Genomic DNA, 13387 nt, shown 5'->3' with positions numbered 1-13387 from the left:
CCTTTCAAGATGAATGGAGCTCAAATAGAGCCTGTGGGCGTGGAAATTAATTTCTCCAATGATAAAGTTCGAAAAGACCTTGAAAGGCATATTACACAGAAAAAGCTTCAGCAAAAGGGGGGTTTACCACTACATATTCAGAGATCACAAGAAGCTTTAATTCCACCTGCTCCAAAACTAATATTATCTGAGTTAAATCCCCAGCCTAATTTTGTGACTGTCTTTGCCCCGCCTGAGCCAACATTCCTTCACAATGAACATAAAAAAAGACTGGAGTTCAATCTAATGAAGAGAGCTGTAAATCAGAAATTAGGCCTACCCAAGCTCATTATGTCATCTTTAAGTAATTTTATGGCTCCTGCTCCATCAGTGAAGGACTTCATGCTACAAACTGAAATAATTAAAGACAAGAAAAAATTGAGCAACACTCCCATTGAAAAGGTAAAGAGTGATCTGTTTCCTCGAGGCATATTTCCACTGCGCATTCAAAGAAAGATTTTGTTGCCACAATCTAAAAGAAGTAGTAATAACAAGACATCAAACAAAATAGATGATTTTGCTGGTCTGAAACCAGCACAGAAAGATAAACTATGTATATGCTTAACAAAGCAAAGCCTACAAATCAAAATGCACAGTGTTCTAGAACTCGTAAAACGTTTGTACAAAGATACCTATCCTGTGCAATTAAAGAAATGTCTTCCAAGGCTAATTACACCTGGTGAAGGATTCAAAAAGCCAAGATCGTTGTATATATCTTTTATCGAACAGGAGTCTGTTGATCGTTTAGAATTCAACTTCAAGCACAAACAGATTATTCATCTCTGGGCACAGGACACACTGTATGAAAAGTCAGTCAAAATGCTGGTTGCTAAAGGACCAAATGTGTCGCCAATACGTAAATCAAATGGAGTTCAAATTGTAACTGTAGGTATGGAAACATCTTTCATTAACAATGATGTTAGAGACAAAATGGAATGGCATATTACGAGAAAAAAACTAGAGAATAATTGGGGCTTTCCATTACATATTCAGAAATCAATGGATACATTTATTCCCTCGGCTCCGAAATTGGTTTCCTCTGAGCTAAAGCCACATTGTATTCATGATATAATTGTGACATCAACTGAACCACTTATTATAAGTGCTGAAGATGGAAATAGATTGGAAATGAATACAAAGAAAAAGATCATAAATCAAAAATGGGGTCTCCCAAATCTTATTCAGACATCCTTGAAGGACTTAATTACTCCAACGCCATCACTACAAAGTGACACATTACAGCCAGGAAGCATAAAAGGAAGTAAAACATTCACTCACAATGTCATAGATCTTAATTCAAAAATTACTGCAGGGCACAAGAAGGAAAAGTTCCCTTCACTGCTTTGCCAGAAAGTTTATAAAAGAGCAAAGTTTAAGAAGATAAGTGCATTCCCAGATTCTTCCAATCTCAAATCAGAATGTAAAGATAAACTAAATATGTGTTTATTAAAGCAAACTCTTGATATTAAAACACATAATTTACCTGACATTGTACAGGGATTTTATGAACGTACTTACCCTACAGCAGCAAAAAAAGAATTACCAAAACTTATTGTTTCCAATGAAGGTTGCAAAAAACAAAGACCATGGTGCCTACCATTTATTGAACAAGATGTTATTGATCATTTAGAGCTGAACTTAAAGCACAAGCAGATTATCCACCTTTGGAGACTTGAAACTGTATATGATAAATCAATCAAAATGATGATTCCGAAAGGACCACCTATGCCTCCTGCAATCAAAGCAAGTGAAACTAAAGTAGAACCTGTGGGTATGGAAAGCACTTTCATTGAATATGATGTTAGGAGCAGAATAGAATGGCACATTACACAGCAGAAACTTCAACAGAACTGGGGCTTACCGTTGCATATTCAATTGTCAGCAGAAACCTTTATTCCCCCTGCTCCAAAACTGATTCCATCCCATCTATATCTACAGTTTAGCTTTGAAGTAATTGTTGCTCCAACTGAAATGACATTTCTAAGTAAAGGACTTAGGAAATTATTAGAACTTAATACAAAGAAGAAGATAATAAATCACAAATGGGGTCTTCCAATACTTATTCAGTCTTCATTAAGAAAGTTCATAGCCCTTTCTACATCAAGAAAAGATTTAGTGTTACAGTCAGGAATAGTCGAAGCCAACAAAACAGAACCCAGCAATATTGATAGAAGAAGTAGGATGAGAATTCCTTCGCAAATGCACAAAAGTAAAGATGGTAGCAAAGACACAACACCGAGCAAAACAGCTGAAGTGGCCATTTTGTTCAACTTCAAACAAGAGTATACAGATAAACTTAATATGTGCTTCGGAAAAATGTGTCTAGAAATTAACATGCATTGTTTACCAGAAATAGTAAAAGAATCTTATAAAAAAAATTATCCTTCCATGTCAAAGAAGCTATTAAGGAAGATTATTGCACCTGGTGATGTATATAAAAAGCCACGTTCATTATATATAGCGTTTATTGAGCAGAGTGCAGTTGATCGTTTGGAGCTGAACCTAAAGCATAAACGCATTTGCTATCTCTGGGGACTTGTAACCCTAAATGATAAATCATTGGAAATGATGATCGCTGAAGTGCCACCTATGCCTCCAGCAATCGAGTCAAGTGGAGCTAAAATAGAACAAGTGGGTAGGGAAACAACATTCATTGATCGCAAAGTGAGAGACAACTTTGAAAGATATGTTATGCAGAAAAAACTCCAGAAAACCTGGGGATTACCATTAGATGTTCAGATATCAGAAGAAGCATTTATTCCACTTGCTCCAAAGCTAATCCCATCCCAGTTAAAACAAGAGCCTGCTTTTTCAGTCGTAGTTATTTCACCCGAGCTGCCATTTCTTCGTAATGAGCATAAGAAAATATTGGAGATGAATACAAAGAAAAAGATGGTCAATTACAGATGGGGTCTTCCTAATCTTATCCAATCCTCTTTGAATAAGTTTATAACTACTGTTCCAGATGCATGCTGCAACATTAATGTGGGCAATAAAGAAAACAAAATGTTTCTTCACAACACGTTGACAGCAATCAGAAGGGGGAAATCATCAGCGCTACAATATGAAAAGAATAACAAAAGCAAGAAAACTAAAAAAATGGATGAGAAATTTTCACTTGCGAACTTCAAACCAGAATTGAAAGACAAACTTGAAATTTGTTTAACAAAGCTGTCTCTAGAGATTAAGACCGGGTGCTTACCTAAAATGTTAAAGGAATTTTATAAAAATAGCTATCCTTCGCAATCGAGGCAATCTTTGCCAAAGCTCATAGCACTTGGTAAAGGACTAAAAAAGCCAAGACCGCATTGTTTACCATTTATTGAACAGAATGCTGTTAATCACTTGGAGATGAATTTAAAGCACAAACTGATTACCCATCTATGTAAATTTCCAAATCTTTATCAAGAATCAATTGAAATAATGATGTCTAAAGGTCCATCTGAACCTCTAATCATCAAGAGAAGTACAGCTCTAGTATACCCTGTTGGTAAAGAAACAAGGTTCGTTGATGATAAAGTTAGAGACAGACTGGAATGGCACATTACACAGAAGAAACTTCAAAATGGTAATTGGGGATTACCATTACTTATTCAGAAATCACAAGAAACATTTATTCCACCGGCTCCAAAGCTAATTCCTTCGGAGCTAAAACCACCGCCTGGTTTTCCTTTGGTTTTTGTTTCACCTGAAATGGTTTTCTTAATTCTTAATTTTCTTAATTTTCTTAATTTTCTTAATTTTCTTAATTTTCTTAATTTTCTTAATTTCACCTGAAATGGTTTTCTACATTCTCCTCGTGTCTGCGTGGGTTTCCTCCGGGTGCTCCGGTTTCCTCCCACAGTCCAAAGATGTGCGGGTTAGGTTGATTGGCCAGGTTACAAATTGTCCCTGAGATGCGTAGTTAGAGGGATTAGCGGGTAAATATGTGGGGGTAGGGCCTGGGTGGGATTGTGGTCGGTGCAGACTCGATGGGCCGAATGGCCTCCTTCTGCACTGTAGGGTTTCTATGATCTTCTATGATCTATAATCTCAGAACATAGAAAAAGACTTGAGCTGAATACAAGAAAAAGAATCCTAAATTACAAGTGGGGCCTCCCCAGTGCTATTCAATCGTCTTTAAGTAATTTCCTAGCTTCTCCTATGCTGCAATCTGAAGTGTTGGAAAAAGGCAAAATATCTTCCAGCAATAGTCAAATGGAAGATGTACAAGTAGATGCCTCAATTAACACATTTTTACAGACGAAGAAAATAAAACTGTCTTCAAAACAGAGTCAGAAATATAGCAGTAATCTGAAACCTTGCAATGTAGAAGAGATACGGCTTTCCCCTATACTCAACCAAGAAAGTAAGAACAAGGTAGAAATATGTTTGATAAAACAGTGCCTTGAAATTAAAAATAGTGGTCTTCCAGAAATAGTGAATGAGATGGATAAAGCCACCTACCCTTCAATGTCAAAAAAGCCTTTTTCAAAACCAGTTGCCCCTGGCAAAAGATTTAGAAAGCCAAGATTGTCATACATATCTTTTATTGAACAGGATGCTGTTAATCATTTAGAACTGAACTTAAAGCACAAATTGCTTACCCATCTCTGGGGATATACAACCCAATATGAACAATCGATAGCAATTATGATTCCAAAAGTACCACCGGAGCCTCCAGTGATCAAAGCAAATGGAGTCCAAATAGAATTTGTGGGTCAGGAAACAACCTTCATTGACAATAAAACTAAGGACTTAATAGAATGGCACATAACACAGAAGAAACTTCAGCACAACTGGGATTTTCCACTCCATGTTCGAAGATCACAAGAAAACTTTATTCCACCTGCCCCAAAATTAATTCCATCACAGTTAAAACAAGAGGTTTTTTTGGTGAAGATCTGTGTGCCGGTTGAACGGCCCTTCCTTAGTAATGGACACCGGAAAATACTAGAAAGGAATACAAGAAAAAGAATTATAAGTTGCACATGCGACATTCCGAAGATCATTCAGTTATCTGTAAAGAATTTTATACCTGTTGTCCCAAAAACAGAAGATTTAATTCTACAGCCACAAGATGCGGCAATGCCCATTTTCATTGTGCCTACTTCAGACAGTATTATCCAATTAAGAAAATTGCCTTTATCAAAGTATCAAAAAAGCACAGAAGTGGAAAAAAATATCGAGGTATTTTCTTCTGATAATCACGGCGTTACATGTAGAGGTTCTATAGATTTCTGCTTAATAAAGCAGTGTTTAGAAATTAAAACAGAGCACCTACCTGAACTGGTAATGAATACCTACAGTGCTCTCAATGCTCAGACATCAAAGAAGATTTTGCCTAAAGCTATTTTACCTGGCATAGGTTTTAAAAAACAAAGATCAACATATATGCCTTTTATTGAACAAAAAGCAATTGATCGTTTGGAATTGAATTTAATGCACAAACAGATTACACATCAGTGGGGATTTCCAACTCCCTATAAAGGATCATTGGAAATGATGATTCCAGTGGTACCAGCATTGCCTCCAATAATCAAAGCCAGTGGAGCTCAAATAGAGCCTGTGGGTATGGAAAACAACTTCCTTTACAAGAAAATAAGAGACAAGCTCGAACTGCACATAACACAGAAGAAACTTCAGTACAATTGGGGCTTACCTTTGCACATTCAAAGATCGCTAGAAGTCTTAATTCCACCTGCTCCAAAACTTATTCTAACCCAGTTAAATTCCCAGCTTGATAGTGCAATAGCTGTTGCTCCTTTTGAACCGGCATTTGTTACTGACGAACATAGGCAAACCCTGAATCAAAATATAAAGAAAAGGATCATAAATCAAAATTGGGGTCTTCCAAAAGTTATTAACTCATCTTTAAAGCAGTTTATGGGTCCTACTCCATATGATGAAAGCTTCGTCCAACAATCAGAAAATGTTAAAGAAAGCAGCACAGTATTCAATAGTGCCAATTTGGGTAGAAGTTATGAAATATTTTCTCGGGGCACAACCTTGCGACTGAAAGGAGGAAAATTAGGTTCACAATTTGGAACAGACGAAATGCACATAAATAAAGTGAAAGAGATAGCTGCCAATGTTATCCTTAGATTAAAGTCTGACAAAAACCTTGATATGAGTGTGCTAAGGCAGTGTCTGGAAATTAAAACTGAATGCTTGCCTAAACTGGTAGAAGAGTTCTACAAATGTACCTATCCTTCAGTGTCAAAGAAATCTTTACCAAAGCTTATTGCACCTGGGAAGGGAATTAAAAAATCAAGAATCAGGTATATACCTTTTACTGAACAAGATGATATTGATCAGATAGAAATGAACTTGAAGCACAGGCAACTTTTATATCTCTGGGGACTTGAAACACAGTATGAAAAGTCAGTAGAAATGATGATTCCCAAGGGACCACCCATTCCTCCATCAATTAAGGCTAGTAGATTTCAAATTAAATCTGTACCTGGACAAACTTCTTTTTCTGATGAAACCAGCAACTTTCTAGAATGGCATATTTTGCAGAAAAAGCTTCAGTGTCCTTGGGGTTTCCCATCACATGTTCAAAGATCAGCAGAAGCATTTATTCCACCTGCTCCGAAGCTGATTTTAGCCCGGCTCAATCCAGGGTTTCATGTTGAAATAGTTATTGTTCCAATCGAGTTAGAATTCATGAATGATCAGCTGAAAAAGGCACTAGAAGTTAATATAAAGAAAAGGATTGTAAATCACATATGGGGTATTCCCAGGCTTGTTGAGGCATCTTTAAATGAATTTATGGCACCTCCTCCAACTATAAGGGATTTTGTAGAACAATTTAAAATTAAAAAACAGCATAGAATGAAGTCCAGAAAGAAAGGCTTATCAAATGCTGATAAAACAGTTTCTTCTTCGTGCACATCTCTTCTGAACAAAGAACAAAATAATACTTCATACTATGGAAGTTTGAAGGGAAGTGTCCAAATGAAAAAGAGAGAAAGGAGGAAGTCTACTCTTACTGAACTTGTACCAGAATGTAGTAATAAGTTAAATATGTGTGTGATAAAACAAAGTCTATCTATTAAACTGGATTGTCTTCCTGAACTGGTGAAGGAATTGTACAAACAAAGTTATCCTCCAGCATTGAAGAAATCATTACCAAAGCTGAGAACACATGTTGAAGGATTTAAGAGAACAAGATTACCATATATTCTGTTTGCTGAACAGGATATCATTCATCACTTAGGTACAAACTTAAAGCACAAACAGATTAATAACCTTTGGGGCATTGCAACTACATTTGACAAGTCAGTAGAAATGATGATTCCTAAAGCACCATCTTTGCTTCCAGCAATCAAACCAAGTGAAGCTAAAATAGAGCACATAGGTATGGAATTAGCCTTTCAGTCTACTGAAACCATTGAAATCCTGGAATGGCACATCACAGCAAAAAGATTTCAATCCCATTGGGGCATACCATTGCATATCCAAAGATCAATAGACAAGTTCATTCCATCACCTCCAAAACTGGTTCTGTCCCAATTTAGCCAGTATCTTGATATTGATATTGCTGTTTCTGTAAATGAGCTAATATTCCTAAGTGAGGAATTTAAGGAAGCATTGGAAATAAATACAAACAACCGGATCATAAATCACAGACAGGGTCTTCCCAATATTATCCAGGCCTCATTTAAGAGCTTTATAACTCCTTTTCCATCAGTAAAGGATTTCATGCCACTGGTACAGACTGGAGAAGGAAGTACAAGAGCACTGAATAGATCTGAACTGAGCAAAATTGATACAGATGTATCTGCTAAACAGAGGTTATGTGCAAGCACAGTTTCTTCACCAAATTGTAAAGATGGTAAAGGCAGTGTAAATAGCATGGAAACATTTCCAGTCAATCCAAACTTGGAACCTAAAGATGAAGTGGATACAGATATGACAAAGCAATCTTTGGAACTGCAATCAGTGCACAGATGTTCTTACACAAGTAAACGTTTGCTGAAGCTAAATACCCCTTATAGAAGATTCAAAAAACAAAACCGAAAGAGTAAATGGAGTGATGATTGTCTTGAATTAGAGTGTTCCATAGCCTCACCCAGTTATAGGCCAAAATGCATGAAAACTGTGGGCCCTTCAACTTGGACAACAGATCCGAAATTGGCTGATTTGACATATAAACCAGTGACTATTGTGGGACTGTCTTTAGGTCCAACAATGATGGGAGCAAATGCACCTTTATCCCCCATGACTGTGCAGGAGGATTTCAACATTTATCTGAAACAAAACATGGGTTCCGTTTTATTGCCACGTCTCATTCCTTCTGCTGATTGTGAAGAAACCTCATCGAAAAGTGCAAGAGAGATTGGGAATGATGTGTCCTGTTCAGAACAATTGACTGAGGAAGCAAAAAGTCATATTCAACAAGGTGAAGAACATGGATATGTTAAAATAATTGCAGGAGCTATTGTTAAAAATCAGAATGAAGAAGAAAAGGTGCAAGTTGATCTATCGGAAATAATTTGTGCACAGCGATCACCTACAAGACCTTGTGACACCTTGCAAGAGAGAATAATGATTACATCTCAAGATCCTGATGATGGAAACTACTTGTGTGTTTCTGATGAGGAAGTCTATGATGATTATTATGAAAACTTCAATAAATCATACCATACTTCCAGAACCCATGTTGCGAAGAAAAAGTCCAAGAAAACTTTTCAAAGTCGGTATTCAAATCAAACAAAGCCAGATAAAACTTTGGTGAATTCAAAGAGTAAATTTTCCAAGCCAGACTGTCAGAGATCAAGAATATTTAAACATGAAGAAGGGAGAAAACCTGAGTTATGTAACCAAAGCACTCTTTTTGTTAGCCCAACTGAAGAACTGTGTTGGTCAGACACAGACCAAAAGGAGAAATGTTCCTCTTACTCCTCATATTGTGACCAACCAGAAAGTCCAATGTCAACAAGAGAAATTTCTCACAGTTGTAGACATGATGAAAGGTCCCCACAAAGTTCCACATCTCATAATCCAGGATGTCAGCAAGTATTGTCGCATGAGGATTCTCCATTTGCAACAAATGAAGACTGTGAAGGTACAGTGTAAGATGATGTTTTTGTCAGACAGTTGAATGATATAAACATGTACAATTGACTTATTTTTTTTACTTTCAAAGTTTGTATAAGTAAAATGTAATTTAAGATATTTAGTTGTGAGCATCCTAAATTAACTAAAATTGGTAGACATTTTATGTTGTCCTAATTTGGAACTATGATATGGATAGCTTTATGTTGTAAGTGTTAAGAATTGGGGAAAATTAAGATTAAGAGATGAAATTGGAATATAATAAAAGGGAATTGATAAGGGCACCTGTTTGAAGGAATGTTTTGATGGGGAAATTAGCATCAACTATGTGACTGGGGGAAACAATGGGGTGTAGAAGAGGTGACTTCACAGTGGAAAGATAAGGGAATTGGCACTGTCAGAGGGTAAGAATGACACATCCATAACACAATAACTGGAGAAAGGCAGCAGTTACTGTTCACAGCCACACCCTTTAAAAACAGAGATGAGGAGGAATTTCTTCAGCCAGAGAGTGGTGAATCTGTGGAACTCTTTGCCGCAGAGGGCTGTGGAGGTCAGGTCATTGAGTGTCTTTAAGACAGCGATAGATAGGTTCTTGATTAATAAGGGGATCGGGGTTATGGGGAAAAGGCAGGAGAATGGGGATGAGAAAAAAATCGGCCATGATTGAATGGCGGAGCAGACTCGATGGGCCGAGTGGCCTAATTCTGCTCCTATGTCTTATTCTATCTTCATTAGAATAGTTAATACAGCTTGCACCGATTTCTGGTGTGGAGCTGAGAGGTCCGGAAATCTGGTGGCCGGACACTCGTAGAGGCCATGGCACCCAGCGGGGAACCTGCTAAATGGCCTCCACGTGAGTCTCTCGGCAGCGCAGCGGGCTGGGAGAATTGCCCACCCCTTCTCCTGGAGTCCTGTGTACACTTTTGGTCTCCTTACCAAAGAAAGGGAATACTGCCCCAGAGGGATTGCAGTGATGATTCGACCGGCTGATTCCTGGGAATCAGGATTGTCCTATAGGAAAGATTAAGTAGCCTATATTCCCTTACAGTTTCGAAAAGTGAGAGATGATCTCATTGAAACATGTAAAATTCTTAAAGGGCTTGAAAGGTCATTGCTGGGAAGATGTTTCTCTGGCTGGAGAGCATAGAACAAGAGGTCACAGTCTTAGAATAAGGGAATGGCAATTTTGGACAAAGATGAAAAATATTTACTCAAAGAGTTTGTATCTTTAGAAACTCCACCTGAGAAGGCTGTGGATGATTGTTGGTTGAATAAATTCAAGTGAGAGATCTTGGATACCAAAGAGTTAAGGGATATGGGATACTCACTGAAGTTGTTTAAAATCTCTCCTGTTAAACTTACAGGTCATATACAATCAATGCATGATTACACTAACAAGGAAGAACTAAATAAATGTCTGTATAACTTCAACTAATAGGTAGACATTGATCTTACCAGTACTTAAGTGATGAGGATGACTTTCATAGTTGGCATGCGTATCAGATTTCTTATCACACACCACCCTCTTTGGTATTTAGTTGCTGTCTCTTCATTATAACCTTCAGGTCTCCTGTACCACTGGGTCTCCTTCTGGGTCTGTCTCAAAGGCACTGATCATGTTACCATTCTCTGCCTTGGGAAACCACAGTTCCGATGATTTCCATATTGTCTCCTTTTACCATCGAATTTCAGTGCTAATTTTCACATTCTAAGATATTCTATTCTCTATTGGTACACTAGCTCTCTGGAGAGACATTTGTTTGTGTTACATCACTTCTTACAGCACTCAATGTCCGAGTGAATCTATGCAAGTCTATCACGCCACATATGTTAATTTACTGGAGCAGGCATTGCCACACCTGCATTGCATTCTTTTATTATGTCAATGAATTTCTAACTCTTCAGGACTTACTTTCTAAATTATCAATCTGATGTATCATTGCTGCATATTTTATTTATTTTACGATCTAAGGCACCCAATCTAAATTTATTTCTTATCCTGTAGTGTACTTTCAGGATAATAAAAAATGCCCCCAATGACTGTATGCATGTACTGATGTTGTATTCTTGAGCCTTACTTTCGAGAAAGGTCGCAGATAACATCACTGAATTGTATTGAATCAATACATCTCAGTTTAACATCTCATCCGAAAGACGATTGAGTAATTACTTGCACCATATCTTATAGTGTTTGCACCTTAACCCCTTAACCTCTCTTTAAGCCATTGAATGTAATGTCGAACAGAATTAATTTGATGGCATCAATAACATGAATGAAAACTATAGCACCTTTAGGAACCAAGTCATGCAGACTGTACATTATTTTGAATGGCACAGAACTTGATAACAGATACAGATTGCATCATAGATTTGAGTTCATACTTAATTTATATTTTTCTGTTTTAGTCTATTACCGATGTGAGAGTCCAGTGGTATTTCACACAGTACACGAGGAAGAATAAAACAAGAAAACGTGAAACGGGTAATGTATGTGTAATATTCAGTTTTTAATAGCCATTTATTACTTGCCAGAGTGAAATCCTAATAACATGGAAAATTGTTTTCTTGAATTGCAGGTTCATCAGCAGGATTTCACAAGACAGGACATCGATGAAGTAAATGAATATCTTTTTGCCTGCTGATATGATTTCATATCATCACGTGTAACATTTCACTTGCTTCAATAAACATCAAAATGGCAAAGTGAATAATTCCTGATCGCCTTGTAGATCATTGCAAAAATAATTTGAAAAGAGATTGTGAATGCGAAATAGTGACAGTCAGTCTTGAAACAATCACATACCAGCAACTTTAAATTTCACATAGGGTGGGATTTTACACTCTTGCTGACAAATTTGGAAGGGGAGGTTGATGATGGGGGTTGTTAAATCCAACTTGTAGTCTGCCCACACGGTCACTCGTAATCATAATTATGTGAGGAGAGTGGGGGTTGATATATATGCTGGGTCATGCCCCTTTAAGAGAACGGGTCAGGTGACCTGGAACTCAAGCTCCACCCTGGATGGTGCTTGCCTGGGCAGAATGTGCTACGATGAAGATTATTGTCATAAACTGTTCCAGTTAGTTTACTACCACTGACTTTGTGGTCTTTTACTAGTTTTAATATCCGATTCCAAACATAAAAACTGGTGGCGGCTGCATCAGGCCCAGGAACGACAGAGGGAGAAACATTTACATTGTCGTCCTGGACTCCGAAAACAGCGGGAATCGCCAAGGTACTGGAGTAGGCTCAAGGAACAGGCCTAGGCATTGGGAGTAGTAATCATGAGGGGACTCGGACCGCATTCGACGCTGCAAGAAGTACTCGCCGGGAAGGCTGAAAGCAGTGGTCACATGGGGACTTGGGCTACAGGTGAAGGCCAGGTATAGGAGAGGGATCTCTCCACCAGGACTGTTTGGAGGGAAATGGTTGCGGGGGGACGCAGACGGCAACTGACAGGAAAAGTAGGGCAGCACAGTCGGCTTGGGAGATGTGGCGAGAAGTGCGCGAAGAACAGCAAAAGGCACCCGAAAAGCGGCTACAGAATGCAAAGGAGGGAAAAACACCTGCCAAAGGAATCAGGAAATGGTGGGCCAATTAAGGCAAGGGGCCTTTCAATGAAAATGTGGAGAGCTAGATGCTGCACGTGAAGTGTTTCAACTCCAACTGAAAGGCAAATAAGGTAGAGGATGAATTAGCAGTAGCAGTTTTCTTAAGTACTGAAGGGAGTAAAATGTTTGCGACATTAAGAAGCCTCATACAACCAGAGAAACCCACAGAGCATCCCCTAGCAGAGCTGTGAGAAGCACGAAGGAATCATTATGCCCAGAAGCCACTTATGATCGCTGAACGTTTCTGATTCTTTCAGAGAATGCAATTGGAAAGTGAATCCATTGCAATTTTGTGGCTGTGTTGAAGAGACAAGCTGAGCACTGTGAATTTGGCGCTTTCCTACAGGATGCCTTGAAAGATCGTTTGGTGTGTGGAACAGATTTTTTCATTTTATATGTAGGTTAAAATCACCCATGAATATTGTTGTATTTTTACACAAGCACCAATATTTCTTCTTGTATATTTTATTTTGTGGTCAGATTGTTACAGAAATATTGATTTTTTTCATGAGCATGGATAAAAACTTGAAATGTGGAAGCCCAGTTTAAACCGAGCTGGAGTCTGCAGTTTGCAAACTGCAGAGCTGGAACAGACAGTTTTCATACAGCCAGGCTTTGGACAGTCAATTTCCCCCAGGCAGGAACTGCCTGGCCAGATGCGAATGGCAACGTTGCATCAGAACAAACTGCT

The 13387-nt window shown here is 38.1% G+C and overlaps 1 protein-coding gene across 2 annotated transcripts; it reads left to right on the top strand.

Moving 5' to 3' along the window:
- The first annotated feature begins 8162 nt into the window (after nucleotides 1-8162).
- On the top strand, nucleotides 8163-11790 carry LOC144487794 (uncharacterized). 2 transcript variants are annotated; one of them, XM_078205872.1, is made up of 3 exons: nucleotides 8163-9091; nucleotides 11491-11566; nucleotides 11661-11790. In XM_078205872.1, the coding sequence occupies exons 1-2, from the start codon at nucleotides 8215-8217 to the stop codon at nucleotides 11544-11546; spliced, it is 933 nt and encodes a 310-aa protein (XP_078061998.1). In that variant the 5' UTR covers nucleotides 8163-8214; the 3' UTR covers nucleotides 11547-11566; nucleotides 11661-11790. The 2 variants fall into 2 exon arrangements, with proteins under 2 accessions (XP_078061998.1, XP_078061997.1); XM_078205871.1 differs by having other exon boundaries at nucleotides 11491-11571.
- The last annotated feature ends 1597 nt before the right edge of the window (nucleotides 11791-13387 follow it).

This window comes from Mustelus asterias, unplaced genomic scaffold (genome assembly GCF_964213995.1).
Source record: "Mustelus asterias unplaced genomic scaffold, sMusAst1.hap1.1 HAP1_SCAFFOLD_1044, whole genome shotgun sequence".
Taxonomy (NCBI): Eukaryota; Metazoa; Chordata; class Chondrichthyes; order Carcharhiniformes; family Triakidae; genus Mustelus; species Mustelus asterias.
This window is presented reverse-complemented; position numbering and strand designations above follow the sequence as displayed.

Bases quoted from the DNA above. Each gene is read 5' to 3' on its own strand.
- LOC144487794 (XM_078205872.1), top strand. From the start codon at position 8,215: ATGATGGGAGCAAATGCACCTTTATCCCCCATGACTGTGCAGGAGGAT. The intron at 9,092-11,490 runs GTACAGTGTAAG...TTTCTGTTTTAG, and splicing joins AACAAATGAAGACTGTGAAG to TCTATTACCGATGTGAGAGT.